The 19,434-nt window shown below is 35.6% G+C and overlaps 2 protein-coding genes across 3 annotated transcripts; one reads left to right on the plus strand and one right to left on the minus strand.

Moving 5' to 3' along the window:
• Positions 1-608: 608 nt before the first annotated feature.
• On the plus strand, positions 609-10,062 carry LOC108345626 (ABSCISIC ACID-INSENSITIVE 5-like protein 2). 2 transcript variants are annotated; one of them, XM_017584256.2, is made up of 4 exons: positions 609-688; positions 1,160-2,064; positions 2,171-2,242; positions 9,845-10,062. In XM_017584256.2, exons 2-4 carry the CDS (start codon positions 1,396-1,398, stop codon positions 9,923-9,925), a joined length of 822 nt encoding a protein of 273 aa, XP_017439745.1. In that variant the 5' UTR covers positions 609-688; positions 1,160-1,395; the 3' UTR covers positions 9,926-10,062. The 2 variants fall into 2 exon arrangements, with proteins under 2 accessions (XP_017439745.1, XP_017439743.1); XM_017584254.2 differs by lacking the exon at positions 609-688 and having other exon boundaries at positions 732-2,064.
• LOC108345625 (L-2-hydroxyglutarate dehydrogenase, mitochondrial) lies at positions 8,992-14,409 on the minus strand. The gene is made up of 5 exons (XM_017584253.2): positions 13,905-14,409; positions 12,936-13,217; positions 12,334-12,770; positions 11,433-11,592; positions 8,992-10,491 (listed from the first exon to the last, which is right to left on the minus strand). Exons 1-5 carry the CDS (start codon positions 14,253-14,255, stop codon positions 10,378-10,380), a joined length of 1,344 nt encoding a protein of 447 aa, XP_017439742.1. The 5' UTR covers positions 14,256-14,409; the 3' UTR covers positions 8,992-10,377.
• Between the last annotated feature and the right edge of the window lie 5,025 nt (positions 14,410-19,434).

Raw genomic sequence — 19,434 nt, forward strand, 5'->3', positions numbered from 1 at the left:
TACCAATAAGGTAAAATTTTAATTATATTAACTTTCAATTAGGTTAAATGCAGAAAAAAAAAGATGAATTTTACTTAAATTTATTTTTAATTGGTATATATAACAATAAATTTTTAATTGTATTAGAGTTTAGTTAGATTTAGATTTTATTTAAATTTAATATATTCATATAAAAAAGTGAACATATAATGTATGTAAAAATAAAGATGATTTACACAATATTTATGGTTTTATTTGATAATCCTAATAATTTTATTGTGTTATGATTATATGAAGGATCTGAAATACAAATATTGTTTCATAGAGTACAAAATACAACAATTTTTTTTTTTGAGAATTTTAAAATAAATAATACCTTTTTATAAATATCAAAACCATTTTTTAATTTTAATTTAAAAAATTAAGGTAATAAAAATAAATATTAAAAAAACAATCTGAACGAATACATTGAGTCATCACCTTTTACCCACTCATCTTTATCATTTAATTATTATATCTTGTACAAGTAAAAAGAAAGAAAAAGACTGATGAGAGAGAAAAAGGCAGTGCTTCTTCCATTTAACAATGATACTAATTACTATTGTTTTTAAAATATTTCTTCTACCTTGCTTGGTGTGCACTGGAGTTCCCACTCCCAATGAAAAATTTGAAATGCCCATTTTTGTAGATTTTGGAGATTTCAAATTTGGTATGTAAGACTGTACAAGTAGGTGAAATATTAGTTAGTGAAAGTAATGTGACCCTCTTAAATTTTGGTTTTGTTCATAGCTCACAAAGTCAGAACTAGAACTAAATCATTTGAAATTCCAAATTTTTTACTCACTAATGAGTTTATCTTTATTATTTGAAGGAAGACAAGAAAACTCAATAACCCTTTTCTTCTGAAATTGTAATGAGCAATGCTGTTTCAGCAGGGATTGTTAATTTTTTATCACCGTAAGGGGTTTCATTTGTGCTGAGATTTTGCAGGATCAAGTTTGGCCTTTTATTTCTTTAATGCACAGTGGTGACGATGATGATGATAGAAATAACATGCATGATGATTAGTTGATGGCTTTTATCTTTTGCTCTCAAGTGCCATCCTATGTTGGTGTGCGGACCATTTATAACATTGATTCCCTTGAAATCTGATCTGGCTTGTCTTTTTCATTTTCTTCAGGACCAATTTTCACCCACCACTTCACATTTGCTTGCTTTGTCTTTGTGGGTGCTTGTTATCAAATATCCATAGCTTAAAGAAACCGCCTTTTGGAATCAGAATTGGTTTTTTATCTAGTTTTCTTTCTGGGTATTTTTCTGAGTGGAGGGGGAATACTAATCTGATATTGAAATGCTTTCTGGTGAGCTTAGAAGATGCATGGTGTAGAATTGTAGGGTTGTGTTGGGGTTAAGAAAATGGGATCTCAAGGTGGGGCAGTTCAAGAGGCAAACACTACTACCCCTTTGGTTAGGCAAGGATCCTTGTACAATCTGACCCTAGATGAGGTGCATAACCAGATTGGGAATTTGGGGAAGCCACTTGGCTGCATGAATCTTGATGAGCTGCTGAAGAGTGTGTGGAGTGCTGACATGCAGGATGGCCAAGCTGCTTCAGATTCCTCCCTGAATCCTCAGGGCAATGTAACTTTGTCAAGGGATCTTAGCAGGAAAACTGTTGATGAGGTGTGGAGAGATATGCAACTGAAGAAGGATGAGAAAACCCAGAAAAGAAATCCTACACTTGGTGAGATGACTCTGGAGGATTTCTTGGTGAAAGCTGGAGTGGTCGGTGATTCAAATGGAGGTTCCTTACAGCATGGTCATTGGATGCAATACCAGCATTCTTCAGTGCAGCATCAGAATATGGTTGGGGGTTATGTGACTGGCCATGCCATTCAGCAGCCTTTTGTTCTTGATGCATCATACTCTGAGCCAGCTTCTGTAATAGGAGCTTTATCTGATACACAAACTCCCTGTCGAAAAAGGCTTGCCTCTGGTGATGTGGTGGAGAAAACTGTGGAGAGGAGGCACAAGAGAATGATTAAAAATAGAGAATCTGCTGCTAGATCTCGGGCAAGAAGACAGGTTACATTGCATTTGTGTGTTTGAGTGTGTGTGGGATGTTATTCTTTGAAATCTGTTTTTTTTTCCTTCTAATTTGATACAAGGTGTCATCTATGCTCATGCACAGGCATACACACAAGAACTGGAGATTAAAGTTAAGCAGTTAGAAGAGGAGAATGAAAGGCTTAGAAGACTGAATGTATGTTTGTAATTCTTACCTTTTTTATCTTTTTTCTTGCTTAGAAGGCTTAGAAGAGGAGATTAAAGTTTTGCCTTTTTTATCTTTTTCTTGTTTAATGAAATATTTGTTTGTCACATCTCTTCATGGCCTGCGGCCTGCCCATCTTAGCAGGAAACTGTATGGGGAAATGCTTGTTATAAAAAATTTCATCTGGCTAAAGCTTGTGGTTGTCTGATATCTTCTTGGATTATGATATCTTCTTGGATTAGGCAACTGATTTATGGCAATGAAAAGTGAGTGCTGGTTTTTTCACCATATAAGTGTAACTTTAAACAAAAGTTATCGAAATGGCCAAACTTTACAAATTTTAAGCATATTGCTATGTCATTTTTTTTCAATAACTGAAGTCCTATAGTGGCGGCTCAAAACAATTGAAGTTGTGTTATCTCTACACAATTTCACTTCAAATCAAAATATACGAAGTCGTGTCATTCTTACAGAACTTCAGTTCAAATTAGATTACATTAAAATCACCTATGCATGATTTCAGTTCCAATTAAGAAAAAATAACAGAATGGAAGAAGTCAGATAGAAGCAGCATCACTTCACTTTAAGAAATTTAAAGTCGAGCTATGCAAGCACACGACTGCTTAATAAAATTGTCATGGATACATAAAATTTTTAAAATTTGTCCATTTCCATAATTTTGGTTTAAAATTGCACTAATATGGTGAGGATGATGGACTAAATTGTAGTGATTAGTGGTAGACAAACCTGTTAAAAAGAAGGCAACGGATGAATTGTTCTTTTATTTAGAAAAGGAAAAGAAATAAAAGCGTTAGGCTCAAAACTAATACTAAGAATGTTCAAATAGTTGAACTTCTACGATAGAGTGGTCTTTGTCGCTATTATGATTCTTTAGTATTTAAATTGCATTTGGATCTACATTTTCGCGTGTTTTACATCAGAGAATGTTGACAAAAAAAAGTAAACTACAAAACTTTGTGAGGATAACGTGAAATTTTCTCTTCCCTTAAAACCATAATGTTTCCTAATAGAAGTTGGTTGACATTTAATAAGTTGCAGAAAACTCCACTGATTGGCCTAGTGAATATTTAATTTGTTACTGTGTCTGTCTTTTGTGATCGTGGCTGACAAGGGAAGATAGAAACAAAAGTATTTCGTGTTTGTACGTGCTTGTTTCTGGGACATATTAACTGCATGTGTTGCTGTTAGGTTTCTTTATTCAGAAACCAAAAGAGATCACTCTCTTCTCACCACAATACTCAAAACAGCAAAAGATAAATGTATGTATATGTATTTTATTGATTCTGTAATGTATAGAAAGAAAAATACAATTATGTGTCTCCAAGGAAGCCTTCCTTCCTTTACTGGAAATATGTCCAGTCTATACCCAAAAGAAAATATCAGATAATCCTTTTTCTCAGCTTATTCTGTTTTTATTTATACTCTTTCTCTACTAACAAACTAACCTCTTTTTTCGTCTTTAATTTCCTCCTCTTTTATTCCTTTTCATGTATACCTTTAACTTCTTAACATCAACCTTGTCCTCAAGGTGAAATCAGGGAACTACTGTTTGATGTATTGCTCCTCCTCCCAGGTAGCACCCTCCAAACCACCCTCCTGCCATTGTATTAGGACTTGGGGTATCTCCTCCCTTTGCTGTTGCTGGTTTCTTCGTTGTAGCACTTTCATAGGTGTATACATGGGTCTGTTGTCCAGCAGTTCAGTTGGTAGGGCTCCTTCAACCTGATGTGCTCCTATAGTTAGCTTCAGCTGGGAAACATGGAATACAAGGTGTATTCTTGATGTTTCTGGTAGCTGTAATCGAAAAGCTACAAGTCCTATTGTTTCTCCATTAGGAATGGTCCATAATACCTTGTTGAGAGCTTAGGATGTAGTCTTGTAGGCATAGACATTTGTCTATGAGGTATGACTTTAAGGAATACCCAATCTCCTTCCTTGATCTCAACCTCCACCCTCTTCTTATTGGCATAGTGTGTCATCTGGTCTTGAGCTCTGACCAGATGATATCTCAGTTGCTTCAAAACCTCATCTCAGGTCTGCAAATCCTGGGCAACTGCTTCCACCACTATTTCTCCAGGTATGAATCGTGTTAGTGTGGGAGGGGTTCTTCCATAAAATGTTTCAAAGGGTGTGCACTTGGATGCTCCTTGGTAACTGGTATTGTACCAGTATTCAGCCCAAGGCAACACCAAACTCCAACACTTGGGCTGTTCTGAACTAAAACAATGCAAATATGTCCCTAGCACCCTGTTCAAAACTTCAGTCTGCCCATCCGTCTCTGGATGATAGGGAGTGCTCATCTTAAGTTGTGTTCCCTACAAGCGAAAAATATTCTGCCAAAATACACTAAAAAAAGTGGAATCTCGATCACTTACGATGGTCATAGGTATCCCATGGAGTCTAATCACCTCCTTCACAAACACTTCAGCTATGGATCTTGCAGTATAAGGGTTCTTAATTGGGATAAAATGCTCATACTTGCTGAGTCTATCCACCACCACCGATATAGTGTCAAATCCATGAGACTTGGGTAATTTTAGCACAAAGTCCATACTGATTTCCTCCCATATTGCTTTCGGGATAGGTAATGGTTGCAAAAGACCTTGGGGAGATATGGCAAGTATTTATGCTGTTGACATACTAGGCATGCAACTACATAATCTGTGTCTGCCTTCTTCATTCCCACCCAATGCAAAGACTGTGCCACCTTTCTATAGGTCCTATAGACCCCTGAATGTCCTCCAGTGAAAGTGCTATGAAACTCTTCCAATAATCTAGGTATCCAGGCATACTAAGCCAATAGAACGAGCCTCCCCTTGTAATGTAATTGCCCATGTTCCAAGGTATATGTAGGATGGGAATTAGGATTTGGCCTTATTTCCTCCAACACCTTCTTTAAACTCTCATCCTTCTCGACCTCCTCCATGATTTCCTGAAATTCACATCTGTAGTACTTTGTCTCCTTCAACCCATTCTCCCCCTTTTCTTGATAGCCCATCAGCCACACGATTTGATGCCCCTATCCTGTATTTTATTTCAAACTCATACCCAAGTAACTTAGCTAGCCAATTTGGCTGGCTTTGGGTAGTAATGCGTTGCTCTAGTAAATACCTTAAGCTTCTTTGATCAATATAAACAACAAACTTCTGACCCAATAAGTATGGCCTCCAATGCTGTATAACGAGCACAAGAGCCATCAATTCCTTCTCATAGATGGACTTGGTAAGAGAAGATTCAGATAAGGCCTTACTAAAGAAGGCTATAGGCCTTTTGCTCTGTGACAGAACTGCCCCCACTCCAGTGCCACAGGCATCACACTCCACATAGAAGGTTTGAGCGAAATCAGGTAAAGCCAATACCAGAGCTGTAGTAACAGCTTCTTTAAGCTTCTGCATAACTTCTGCTCCTGCTGTAGACCACTTAAACATCCCTTTTTTTAGCAGCACTAAGGGGTCTAGCCATCCTCCCATAATCTCTAATGAATCTTCTATAATATCCAGTCAGCCCAAGGAATCCTCGCAACTCCTTGATACTTTTGGGCTCAAGCCATTTCATCACAGTTGCAATTTTTTCTCTGTCCATCTCCACCCCCTCTGCATATAGTTTGTGTCCCAAATATCTCACATGCCTTTTGCCAAATTCACATTTTTTTATTGGCAAAGAGTTTATGCTGAGCTAACACTTCCAGGACTTGCACTAGATGTTGTGAGTGCTCTTCCCATGTTTTGCTATAAACAAGTATATCATCAAAGAATACCAATACAAATTTCCTCAAAAAAGGTCTTAAAACTGAGTTCATCATGTCTTGGAAAGTGGTTGGGGCATTTGTTAGCTCAAAAGGCATAACAAGAAATTCATAATGCCCCTGATGAGTCCTAAAGGCAGTCTTATGAATATCTTCACTCTTCATCCTAATATGATGATATCCAGCCTTCAAATCCATTTTTGAGAAATAAGATGCCCCTTGGAGTTCATCCAGCAACTCCTCAATGAATGGGATGGGGTATTTGTCAGCCACTGTCACTCTATTTAGTGCCCTATAATCCACACAAAACCTCCAACTTTCATCTTTCTTCTTCAGTAGGATTACAGGGCTAGAGTAAGGGCTGTCGCTGGGCCTAATAATGCCCAAATTCAACATCTCTTCCACTTGCCTCTCTATTTCATTTTTCATCCCATGAGGGTAGTGGTATGGCCTCACGTCTTCAAAGGAATTCTATGATCTATTCGCCTCTCAGGTGGCAATCTCTGGGGATCTTTAAATACCCCCTCAAAATCACTCAAAATTTGCCTCAACCCTACCTCTTCATTATGAGTTAAGCCACTCTCTTCCGTCTCCCCTTCCATCAATTCAGCTTGGCTCAAACTCCAAACTAAAGTCATGGTTTCAATCTCCTTTTCTTTTAGGAGTGCTTCTGGATTCACAACTCTCCGTGTCAAAGTGGGATCCCCTTTGATCTCCACCTCTTTCCCTTCCTGCCCAACCTTCATGATGAGCTGCCCCCAGTCCACTTTAATTTCTCCTAGGGAAGCCAACCAAGTGACTCCCAGTATCACATCCACACCTCCTAACTCAAAGAGATACAATTTATCTCTGACTTCCAGACCCTCCAACTTCACTGGAACCCCTATACACCTGGTCACCTTCTTTTGTCCATCACCTAAGCACACTTTAAAAGGAAGTGTGTCTGTACTTTTCAGCCCCAACTCCTCCACCAATCTGGTGGAAATAAAGCTATGATTCACCCCGCTGTCAATCAACACCAATACTCTTCTCCCTTGCACCCAACCTTGCAGTTTCATTGTGTCAGACTGCATTAATCCTCATGTAGAAAAAACGACAGCTCCATGGTTGTTTGTTCCATTTCGAGAGTCTCCTCTGCCTCGTCTTCCTCAGCCAATATCATCACACGCATGCTCCTCTTTGCACACCGATGGCCAGAACTGTAAGGCCCACCATAGTGGAAACAATGCCCTTCTTCACATCTTTTAATATACTCTTGATAGGCCAGAGTTCTTACTTCTCTTCCTTGGGCGTTCCCTCCCCCACTACTGCCCGCTCTAGAGTTCAAATTACTGGAAACGCCATCTTTCTTCATCCCCTACCCTCCGCCGGCGTTAACAGACCCCTCCGACGACCCTCGATAAGTTTCCGTCCTTGCGACGGTCCCTAAGCTCGAGGAATATCTTCCCCATGTCGCCCTCCTTTTCCTACCCTTTCACAACTCCCTTGTGATATAAACCCAGCCTGTTCAACGTCTCGCGCTCGCTCCATCGTCGTCAACAAATCACGCGGGTCGTGCAGCCTCACCAAATTTCGCAGTCCCTCCTGCAATCCAGCGAAAAAGTATCCCAATAATTGCTCCTCGTTCACTTCCGATGCCTGCGTCACTAGGATTTCGAATTCTTAGATGTACTCGTCGACGCTCCCCTTTTGTCATACGACGACCAGTTTCTCAAAAATGGGTCTCTGATTCAGTCCGACAAACCTCCGCGTCAGAGCGTCACTGAACATCTTCCAAGTCGGATGCCTGGTCTTCTTCCACCAAAAGCGAAACGAGTAGCTAGCGCCTCCCTTCATACATATATAAACGAGCTTCATCTTCTCCTTCTCCTTCTCCGTCACATTCTGGAGATCGAAGAATTTCTCCGCCTTTGAGATCCAGCCCATGGGATCCGCACCTTCAAATGTAGGTAGTTCAACGCGCTTCATCCAACTGCATTGCACTTCTCCTCTATCCTCTTCTGATTCATCCTCCGAGCTCTCCGACACTTGTAGTTCGCGTTCGACATTGACGAAATCACGACTTCCTTCGGAGCTATGATCCTTCTTCCTGGAGCATCGTTCGAGAGCGCGGCCAAACGCCTGAAGTTCGTGAGTTACCGCTCGCATATCCGCCTTCAATTCTTCCACTGTCGACTCAATCGCCATCACTTGTCCCTCCATTCTTCTTCTTGCACGCTCTCTCTTCACCCTTCGATAGAGATCCGGCAAGTCAGACCAAATCTGTTAGGTTCCTTTATTTAGGAAACCAAAATAGATCACTTTCTTCTCACCACAACACGCAAAACAATAGAAGATAAATGTATGTATATGTATTTTATTGATTTTGTAATGTATAGAAAGAAAAATACAAGTATGTTTCCCCAAGGAAGCCTCCCTTCCTCCACTAGAAAATATTCCAGTCTATACCCAAAAGAAAATATCTGATAACCCTCTTCTCAGCCTATTCTGTTTTTATTTATACTCTCTCTACTAACAAACTAACCTCTTTTTCTGCCTTTAATTTTCTCTTCTTTTATTCCTTCTCACGTATACCTTTAACTTCCTAACAGTTGCACTTTCGTTGAATGCTTAGTTCTAATTAAACATTGCACTGAATATGAAATTTTAATGTTTGCCATTTTATTGAGACAGAGTGATTGGATTTTTATGAGTTTAGAATCTCACTGGTAGCATAGACAAGATGTAATATTTGGAGTGCATCAACCTTTGGGGTTTATATCTTCCTTTGCTTACATGAAGCAGATTGATGATTTCAAATGTTGAAGTTGATAATGAACATTGGTTAAAACATCATTGAATTTGTGAGAGAACCTTCATATGATTTTGTCCATAGTTTTAGGTCTCTATTTTGGCTTCAACCCTTTTGTTCTTTTTGAAACTATTCCAAGTTATTGGGTTCAATTTCTTCTTTAGGACTTCACAAAAAGGAACCTTAAGGGAAAACTTCAATGAAAAGACCCCAAAAATGTAAACCACAGGGCAGTAACTCCAATCTGAATCTTCTGGAGGATGGATTTGCTCACAACTTTTTTTCCCTCAAAAAAAACTGAAGTGTTCTACAGTTTTAAACACAATGCACATATTATGGTTATACTTACATCTTATTGAAAACTCACAGCAGTTCAGGATAAATATTTATAACTTGTTATAATCTAGAACCTTCTTCAGGATCTTAGAGCTTGAAGCAGGACATAACTCACTTGCCTTTCCCTCATAACTTGAACATTTGGAATGGCTGTCATTACAATAGGATGATTTTACTTTTATGAGAGTTTTAATAAAATATTTTTGCAGCTGATAAACTTTATCAAAGGGGCATTTAGTCTTGCAGTTATATACTATAACTGAGTACACCTTGATTATATAATTGCATAATTACCACAAATAAATCACAAATTAAAGTATATTTGTAGTGCAGCTTAAATTGGAAGCCAAACTTGTCAAAATGTACTTAAGAAGAGGAAAACATTGGTAGAATAGAATAGAACAAGATGAAGAAAACTGATTGCATCACAACCAACTACCCGGAGAAATTAGCCACCCAACTTTATCCAACTCAAAGAGTCAAGAGTAAACAGTATAATTGTGATAGTATTTGAAATATAGAGCTTGATTTGAATTCATGGAAAAGGTTTGGTTCATTTCATCTTACTTTCTTGAATAAGTACTCTTGAAAAGTTTGTAAATCCATTAAAGATTGTTTTAGTCTGTTCTTGTTTGTTCAAGATTTACCTGGTTGAGAAGTTTATTCAAATAGGGATGGCTAATGATTTTCCTTGTTGCAGGAGATTGAGAAGGCATTGCCATCTGTGCCACCACCTGAGCCCAAACAACAGCTTCGCAGAACTAATTCAGCCATCTTTTGATATCTTCTTTGCAATGAATTCTCAATTCTTTTTCATGCTATCACAATTATACTGTTTACTCTTGAATCTTTGAGTTGGATAAAGTTGGGTGGCTAATTTCTCCGAGTAGTTCGGTATGATGCAATCAGTTTTCTTCATCTGGTTCTATTCTATTCTACCAATATTTTTCTCTTCTTAAATACATTTTGACAAGTTTGGCTTACAATTTGAGCTTTACTATAAATATACTTTAATTTGTGATCTATTTGTGGTAATTATACAATTATATAATCAAGGTGTACTCAATTATAGCATATAACTGCAAGACTAAATGCCCTTTTGATAAATTTTATCAGCTGCAAAAATATTTTATTAAAACTCTCATAAAAGTAAGCTAAACCAAACAGGAAAGTATGACAACAATATGGTTTTCAGTGTTGTCTTATCTTCATGTTTCTCGCTTTATGCTTGAATCATCCCACGAATCTTGTACAGATAAATTCTGCAATAGCCATGCTTGATGTTAGACCAGGTGACTCTATTCCGAAAAGATTAATAAGACCAGGTATTCCATGAATTTCCTCTCCCTGCATAAATTAAACAAAGAAGCCATTGTTTAATTAAAATGTAGAAACTAAAACTACTCTCTCCATTCACAGTGAACCTTCGAAGAATTAGTAGTTTGGGTTGAAATTAAAATGAAGAAAAATGATGTCATGTATCAAATATACATTCATTGAACACGATATGGTCAGGCAGGTATATATAGCGCAAAAGATGAGCATGATTTTCAAATTACAAAATATAATTGCTTCCTTCGATCTTATTTGAAAAATACTAGTAGAGTAAGTTTATATAGCAGAACTTATTAAGGATGTTATGTGAGTGACCTGAAATATTTTCATGAATGAAACATGTGACATCCTTAGTTAGCTTGTGCATTTACAGTCAATAATGTCACGTATTTTTCTTCTCCTGATCAAAAGTCATCATTATACCATGTTGCCTCGTGGAACACTACAACGCTATTTTTATCCAAATCCATTCATGTGAAGTTACCTGAAGGAAAAAAATAGATCTAGAACACCAATGCTTATCATCTATCTATTTGCACCAAAGATCAACAAACTAGTAGTTTTAGCCAAAGCATATTTAACCATGATTACAATAAGACCTTGTAGTTTCCCAAACAAGAATCATCAAGAGAAAAGTGTTTGGTGTGAATGCAAGATAATCTTGGAAATATAAACAAAATCTATGGGATGTGTACTACTAGCACATGACATAAAAAGATAAACAAATTATATTATAGTTGTAGGACACCAATGCCAATACTTTTCATTTATGATAAAAAGGTAGCAAATGAAGTTTAGCATCTAAATGAGTAACATATGGTGGCATAGACCATTCAGTCAAAATAAGAGAACTGCTACATAAATATTATGGATGAAATGCAGCATCGAATCTAACATCATGAACAATACTGCCTCTAAATTTTGACTAACAAAAGAAAGTGTGAGAAAAAAACCTGTATAACAAAATCAGCAGGTAGCTGTGAAGGTCCCGAAAGTTTAGGTCTGATCCCTGAATATCCAGGTTCCAGAGAACCGTCCTTCAGATTTGGGTAATATTTTCTTATCTCTGGATAAAATCGTTCAGCACGATTTGGATTCACCGAATAATCAAACCTAGGATTTATTGTTACTAAAGTCAATTTCTGAACTATGTACACATTTCTTTATTCAAAGGCATACATGGAAAACACATCATGAGAGAAAAGGGAGAATATGAACAAAAATTTTACAGCAGCAAATTCTTTTTTAGTATTAAGTTAGTTGTTCATATCTTTTGCTTAAGATCATATGCAGCTAAAGTAGCTCTAGTGAGGGAAACCCTTATGTATATGAACTTAAAATTTAGGATAAATCTAAAGGATAAAGAAATAAATGAATGCAGACAATACAATGGGGCATCCAAAAAGAATAGACATGATCTGGATATAGACATAAACCAGTAAATGCGGAATAAATCCAAGCTGTAGTTCCATCAATAGGATCAGAATTAACAGAAAATGCTTATTCTAAGTAGAGTGCAGAATCTATCTTCCCCTGTTAGAAACTACAACATGATTTCATTATGTTTGCAACTAGCTAACATTAAAAAAAAAGCAAAAAAAATCATCTCATGACCATGATTTGTTCGTTACCTAAAGCATGCAGTAGAGTGTTCAAGTACGTAGAATGTAATCGCAATAATGGTAGGGTGAAAAATGCTCCAGGTGAACATGTTTAACAGAGCACTAAGATATAATAATTATATATCATGGAATTGAACTATTTCAGACACAAGCAGATGTTGCTATACGAAGTAGGGCATGCAATAGAAGCAGATACTAAAACAAACAAAAGCATGAAAATGACAGGAAATACTTATTCTGAAAGCTTGAGATATCATCAACACTGTCAATCCATTCAACATTTGGGCCAAACTTGACCTGACCATTCAAGTCTATAGTAACATGCACTCCAATGCCACCATCCTCTGGTATAGGATATATCAAATGTCTAAACGGAGAGACTTTAGTATTAGATAAGGTAAAGTAGCAACCCCGTGCATAGTAAGAAGGAGGAACAACTCCACTTTTTAGGCCACGAAATCTATTTGCAAGGGCAGGGGCACTTAGGCCAGTAGAGTTCACAATGAGTTTAGAACTTAGTAGTAGTTCTGGATGCAAAATTGATGTTCCTTTCCATTCTTTAAGACGGTCAGTTTCTGTCACATGAACACAAATATCATTCCCTTCGACATGGCCACCAATGACTGTTGAATTGTACGTGAAGGTTGCTCCATGATTTTCAGCTTCCCCCTGGACGAGTATGAGGATTCATATTCCTGTGAATATATCATTCTAACTCAAAATAAAGGCAATGCGTAATTATCAAGAACTGATTGTAAAATAGATAGATTCACAATAAGTTTGGATGTCTTAATCCATCTTTACAACATGGTAAAAGAAGCTAGAAATGTATACCACTAAAGAAAGCATTAATGAATGAGAATCAACAATCCCAGTGACAGGTGATAGTATTGCTTTCATGCATTGCAATTCAGGCTCTATTTTCATGGCATCAACACCATCCACCATCTTCAAACCATCAACCCCATTTTGAATCCCACGATCTAAAATATCACATAGCTTTGGAATCTCAGAAGATCTAGTAGCCACTATAAGCTTACCAATTTGTTTATGTGGAATATCATGCTGGGAGCAATACTCATATAACATATCTCTTCCCCTTACACAAAAAATTGCCTGCAAAAAACAGACTGAATTATGGTCTACATAAAGGGGAAAAGCTGTAGTCTTGGTTAGTTTCCAGGAAAATGAGTCAGCAAACAAAAAATCACCAGTATATTATATGAATGTAACGATACTTCTAGCATTATAAACATTGTTTTCACTTCGTATGGCAAAAAGAATAGCTATGATGGCCTAAACCAAGGTAACCAACGCACTGCAAACCAGTTCACTTTTTGATAATAAAAGTGAGGTCAGAATATAAATCATGTTTGCTGCTACTACCATATAACATCAATTTTATTCAGTAAAACTCGAGCAAAATGATTCATCATATGTTTTTACTTTTACCCAAATGTCGAAATGTTTAACTAATGCATTCAATAGAAGTTCAAATGCAAAAATGTCATCTCTTAATCCATTGCTTCCCAATTGATCAACTCAAATGATCAAGCCTTCTAGGTCAATGAATGACTCAACCATTTGAGTCTCCAATACCCAATATTCTCTTTTCACCAAGTAACACATAAGACAGATTTCAGACCCTCCGTCAAGATTTCTGGGGTTTGTGTGGCCACAATTCTTGCTATATCGACCGCATTTGTCAGCAATTTTAACGAAATCGAACCACAGCATAGAAATGGCACCTATATTTTGTGGGTAGATAAAAATGACAACTTTGATCACAAGGGAAATACCCACCTTGAAAGAATTGGCAGGGTAATAGATTCCAGCATGAATAACTTCACTGCTTCGGGAACTGGTCCCGGTTCCAAAGGTGGGGGCTGATTCTACGACCAACACTTTCCTGCCCTTGAGTGCTAGAGCTCTTGCCACTGCTATGCCAACAACACCAGCCCCTATCACTACGCACTCCACTCTCTCCTTTGGAACACTGTACGAGGTTGACCTGTTGTCATTACTTTGGGGCTTGCTGCTCATGCTTCTCACCCAATTGCCAAATAAGTGTTTCTTCCATTTCATATGAACATCACCATTTCTTCTTGATGCTGATATGCATCCTCCCAACCTTTGAACTGTTTGTTTCAGCATTTTTCCAGCTTAGGATGTTTCAACTCTCACCTTGTTTGTTTGTTTGCAAACAGAGAAAGATAAGTACAAGACGAAAACATGGGCCAATTCACCATTAACAAAGGAGTTTTTGGAGAGAGTATATCATCGAGAGAGGATCCGTGCTTAAAGATTGTACATATAATCATTATAAGAAAATTGTATAGTAAATATTATACACACGTATTTAGATAAGATAAGATAAGATGAAATAAATTACTATTTCTTTGCCTCCAAATTTTAAGATAAATAAATAAGTTTTTTTATTAATATTATATTGTTTTAGAGGTTTTATTGATTAATGGTATAACACCTTTGAGATCTTGAAAACCTCATTATTAGAGGAATATTATTAAATTTTGATTAATTAAAATATTTATTTTAAGCATGTTAAAAGAGAAAAATGGTAAGACTTGCAAGTGTGAATAACCTCAGATTTGTTAAGTAATAAACTCATTTCTCTTATACGACTTCTTCTAATTTACGTTTATCCAAAAAAATACTTTTTTTCACACTATTTGACTACTGGTTGACCATTTTTATAAAGATAAAATGGTCTTAACAACCTTAAATCCTAAAATTATATAACATAAAACATAAGGTTAAAAAAACTTATTACAATATGTAAATTTAGTTTAGATTTGTCCGATTTTCTTAAGAAATTATCAATACGTTTGATTCACATTTGGAAAATAAAAAAGTATTTTATTCATATTAACATGCTAAAAATATATATATATATATATATATATATATATATATATATATATATATAATAATGAAGAACTGAAGTCTGTTTTAATTACCTTTTAAAACTTTTTGTAAATGAAAAATACTTAAAAGATAGTTTTATATGATGAACAATCATTTAATGACTTTTTATCTTATATTTTATAACTTAATCTTTTTGGGTAGGAATATTTTGAAAACTTATTATTACAATAACTTTTCTTTCATTGAGATACAATATATTTTTATATTAATTTATCTAATAATATAAATTATATTTAGTTCTCAACGGAGTTTCAATATACAAATAAATATTTTAAATATTGTTTGAACTCATAATCATTCTTGAATAACTCCTTGAATATTATTTAAGTGTGTAACTTCTTTTAACTAACTTATTTAGATATTCTGTCTACAGTTAGTCACCCCTGTTTTAGTCCAAGTATTCTTTCAACAAGTTATATATGATTTAGTCAAATATTCTTTTAATAAAACACTTTTGGTTTAACTAAGTATTTTCTTTTTCAAAAAGTCACTACTGCTTTAAGCAAGTATTCTTTCAATAAGTCACTCTTGGTTTAAACAAATATTCTTTCAACAAGCAAATTTTGGTTCAGCATAAGTATTCTTTAAATAATAAGTCACTTTTAGCTTAAGACCAATAAAATGTCTTTATGATCAACATATCACATTTTACACTCAACAGAGAAAGGGTAGCGTATTTTAGTTAAACCCACTACTAGTATGCTATATAAACACAAACAATGTTCTTATAAAGCTAATGTGGTGTAAAAATATTTTGACAACTTTTTTGGTACTTAATTATGCAATTTAAGCTCTTTCTTTCTTCTTTTTCTTGAATGACTTTATATAAACTCTAAAGAAGATAATTCTTGCAATCCTTTTCTGACCATTGAGCAACTTTATCTCTTTCAGATGTTGTTCGTGGGACTGACTTGATTGTAAATGATGTTAAATTCACTACACATAACATTAAATTCTTCTTCTTCTTTAGGTTATATCAAAATATCTAGATGTACTTATCTCTTCTTGGAGAGTGTGCCTTTACTTGAATTTACCTATAATATAGAAATGTATGAAACAAATCCAAAGTTGACAATGCTATTGTCAAGGAGTTGTTCAAGAACCCAAAGGATTTTGATGTAGACTAATCTTAAATGCATATCATCTTGATAGGCAAAAGCAACATACATTCCTTACAACACAGAATAAACATATTCACATAATATGAGGCTAGCTTAAAACTGTGCACATATAATTTGAGTATATTCATGCTTTACCAAGTGTAAAATAAAACTACATAGTGTCATATTGTCTAACAAACAAAACATTGTGTCTTACATGGTTCGTTATTAAACTAAAACTATTCTCTCACAGACAAAGCATGGCCATGTTTTACTTATTTTCAACACTTATCAAAATCATGGGTATTAAACTTTTCCTTAACAATAAAACATATTACATTCTTATAATCTTCATTTGTAAATTTCAAAACCTTTAGAAAAAAAAGAGAAACAAAGAAATTTTGAAATAAATAGGAAGAATTTGAAGATATTTTTCCTAATTACTATGGAGATATTGAGAATATATTTTATCCTAATAATATGTTATTTAAGACACTCTCCTTCACGCTGGTAAATGAATATCAGTCATTCTTAACTTGCAAGCAAGATGATGTGATGCGCCCTAAAGAAAGTCTTTTAGTGAAAATGTTTGCCATTTGAAATCTTATGGTAGCATGAATTGTAACTAATAGACATCTATCAAGCTTATTTTGATGAAGTGCCTTTTGGGCCAATGCTCATGGCAGATTGATTGATGAAGTGTTTGCCACTTGAAATCTTAAAGGAACAGAGTTGTAATAACTAGACCTCTGTCAAGGTTATTTTCAATGAAGTGTTTGTTAATTTCAATATGTTTGAGGCAATGTTCATGGTTGACTTGTTATCACAATAAAATTGCATAAGAATATAAACCTTAATTTTAACGTCATCAACTATGATCTTCATCCATAGTCTTTCACATACACCTTGAGTAAGACTCACAATTAAGCTTCTTCACTAGAACTTGATACTCCATGATATTTTTTGCTTGACCAAATGACTAGACTTTATTTAAAAAACATATAATACCCAAATGTAGATTTTCTCCTAAGATAGACTCCCAAAAATTAGAGTGAATTAAGTCAAATGAAAAAAAATACTCTTTTTATTTAGATATGGGATAAGATGTATGATGATGCTCTAACGGTTAACATATATCACGTTTGAAAGACTTAACAATCTCAGTAGTCAACAAATGAGAGAACAAAGATTTTAAAAGGTTGAAAGAGGGATGACCAAGTCTTATATGATGAAGCAATATTTGGAAGTTTTCCATGTTTATGATGTTGCTTGTTGGCTTATGAAATTGGTTTTCTTTGGCCATTGGATTCTAATAGATACAACCTACTGTAACATCCCAAAATACAGTGTAAAAACTATATAATAGAATAATTATATCGATTAATATTACAGATCAGTCTTACAAAATAAAGAACGTACGCTTGTGGCCGAACGACCTTACAGAGAAACAAGAAAAACTAAAACCGAACAACATAAGCAAACCCGACCGAACGGTTTACAAAATGCTATACCGAACGGTCCTACAAAATAAGAGGGAAAAGATGATCGAATGATCATCTTAAAACTAAACTAATAATACTGACCGAACGGTTCTATTGTTCGATCTTAATTTCTACTTCAACTAAATTTTCTTCTTCCAGTGCTTCTTCCAGCAGCTCGTCTCCTTCTGCTCACATCCACATGGATGATCATTGCAACGGAAAGACAACCGAACGTACAAAACAGACAAGACAGGAAACATAGGGTAAACTTATGTAATTCAATTCATGTATAAACATATATTTCACACAATCAACCAAACAAGATAATTCATCACTCGTTCATGTAAAGCCTAATACTAGACTGACTGTCCGGACTGTATGAATTATGTGTAGCTACAACGTTCGTGCACCCGAGTGATGTAGTAATTGGGATACCCTCAACAGCTGCCACCCGAGATTAGTCCTATCTATCCAAATTAACCATAAGGACTAGGACCTCCTACCGTTCCCACACATGACTTACCCTCATCTACGTGAGGACGAGTAATCACGGAACATCAGGATAAATCGCCAGCTTAGCATGCCCACATTCATACTTTACAAATTCCAATATACATTCATGAGCTATTCCTCCTGGAACGCTCGTCCATAATCCAAAACATTTCATCCATGTCATATTTTATTCATCTTTCATTATTAATAATCTCAATTAAACCCTTCATACAAAGATCACTAAGGATACCAAATACCGAACGTTAAACATCAACCCTCAACCAGACCGAACGCTTTGAGTGAGACCAAAGGTCTCCAGTTCCAAACGGATCAAAACCGAGAGATGGAATCATTGGTTTTAAGAAAGGGAGTGATTAACATAATAATTCTCAAGAACGATTAGGAATCAAACGTTTATTTACTAGGTGAGCCAATTGAATGAACTGACTCCCGAGTTAGACCGAACGCTAATAGGCCTAGGCTGAATACCAAGACTCTAAGCTAAAACCAATTTAAGACAGACACTGTGAAAACCTCAAATAAGGGTAAATAATTGAATCAGGTGAATAAACCGAACGTCAATAAATATACTCAGCTTTTGAATGAGTTAAACATCAAGAACAATCAGAATGTCAATCGAAGACCGAGCACCGAAAAGGGCGAACCCTATTGAGTTTGAACGAACGTTCTTATATATATATATATATATATATATATATATATATATATATATATATATATATATTTCAGAAAAGAGAATGAGTACCTGGTGTAAGACCGAGCACTTACTCAGCACGAACGCTTGGTGGAAGACCGAGCACTACTCAGTACGAGCGCTTGGTGTAAGACCGAGCACTACTAAACTTACAGGAGAAAGGCTTGATAAATATAATAAGATACCATTTTGAGTAGTGTTTAAGAACAAACAAAAATATACAAATACATATAGATATACTTAAGTTTATAACCGAATACCAAGGAACAACTACGCTTGGCCGAACGCTCATGCACAATATTACAAAACGAAGATGCTCGTCCTTAACTAGGATTCTTCCCAAATGAAAGAATCAAATTCCAACCAAGTTCACTAGAAAAACCGAACGGTCAAGGACCGTTCAGTGACGAACGTACACTTTCATAGAAAAATTTCATACTAGAATTCTTTATACCAATTCATCTCTCAACATCTATTTTCATAAACTCAAACATCCATATCATAGTAAATAATCATACTTCATATAGTCAAAACTTATCAACAATCATACTTCATATACATTCAGCCACTCAACAAACATGCATTCATTAACAACGAAC

The sequence above is a fragment of the Vigna angularis genome, chromosome 8 (assembly GCF_016808095.1).
Source record: "Vigna angularis cultivar LongXiaoDou No.4 chromosome 8, ASM1680809v1, whole genome shotgun sequence".
Classification (NCBI taxonomy): Eukaryota; Viridiplantae; Streptophyta; class Magnoliopsida; order Fabales; family Fabaceae; genus Vigna; species Vigna angularis.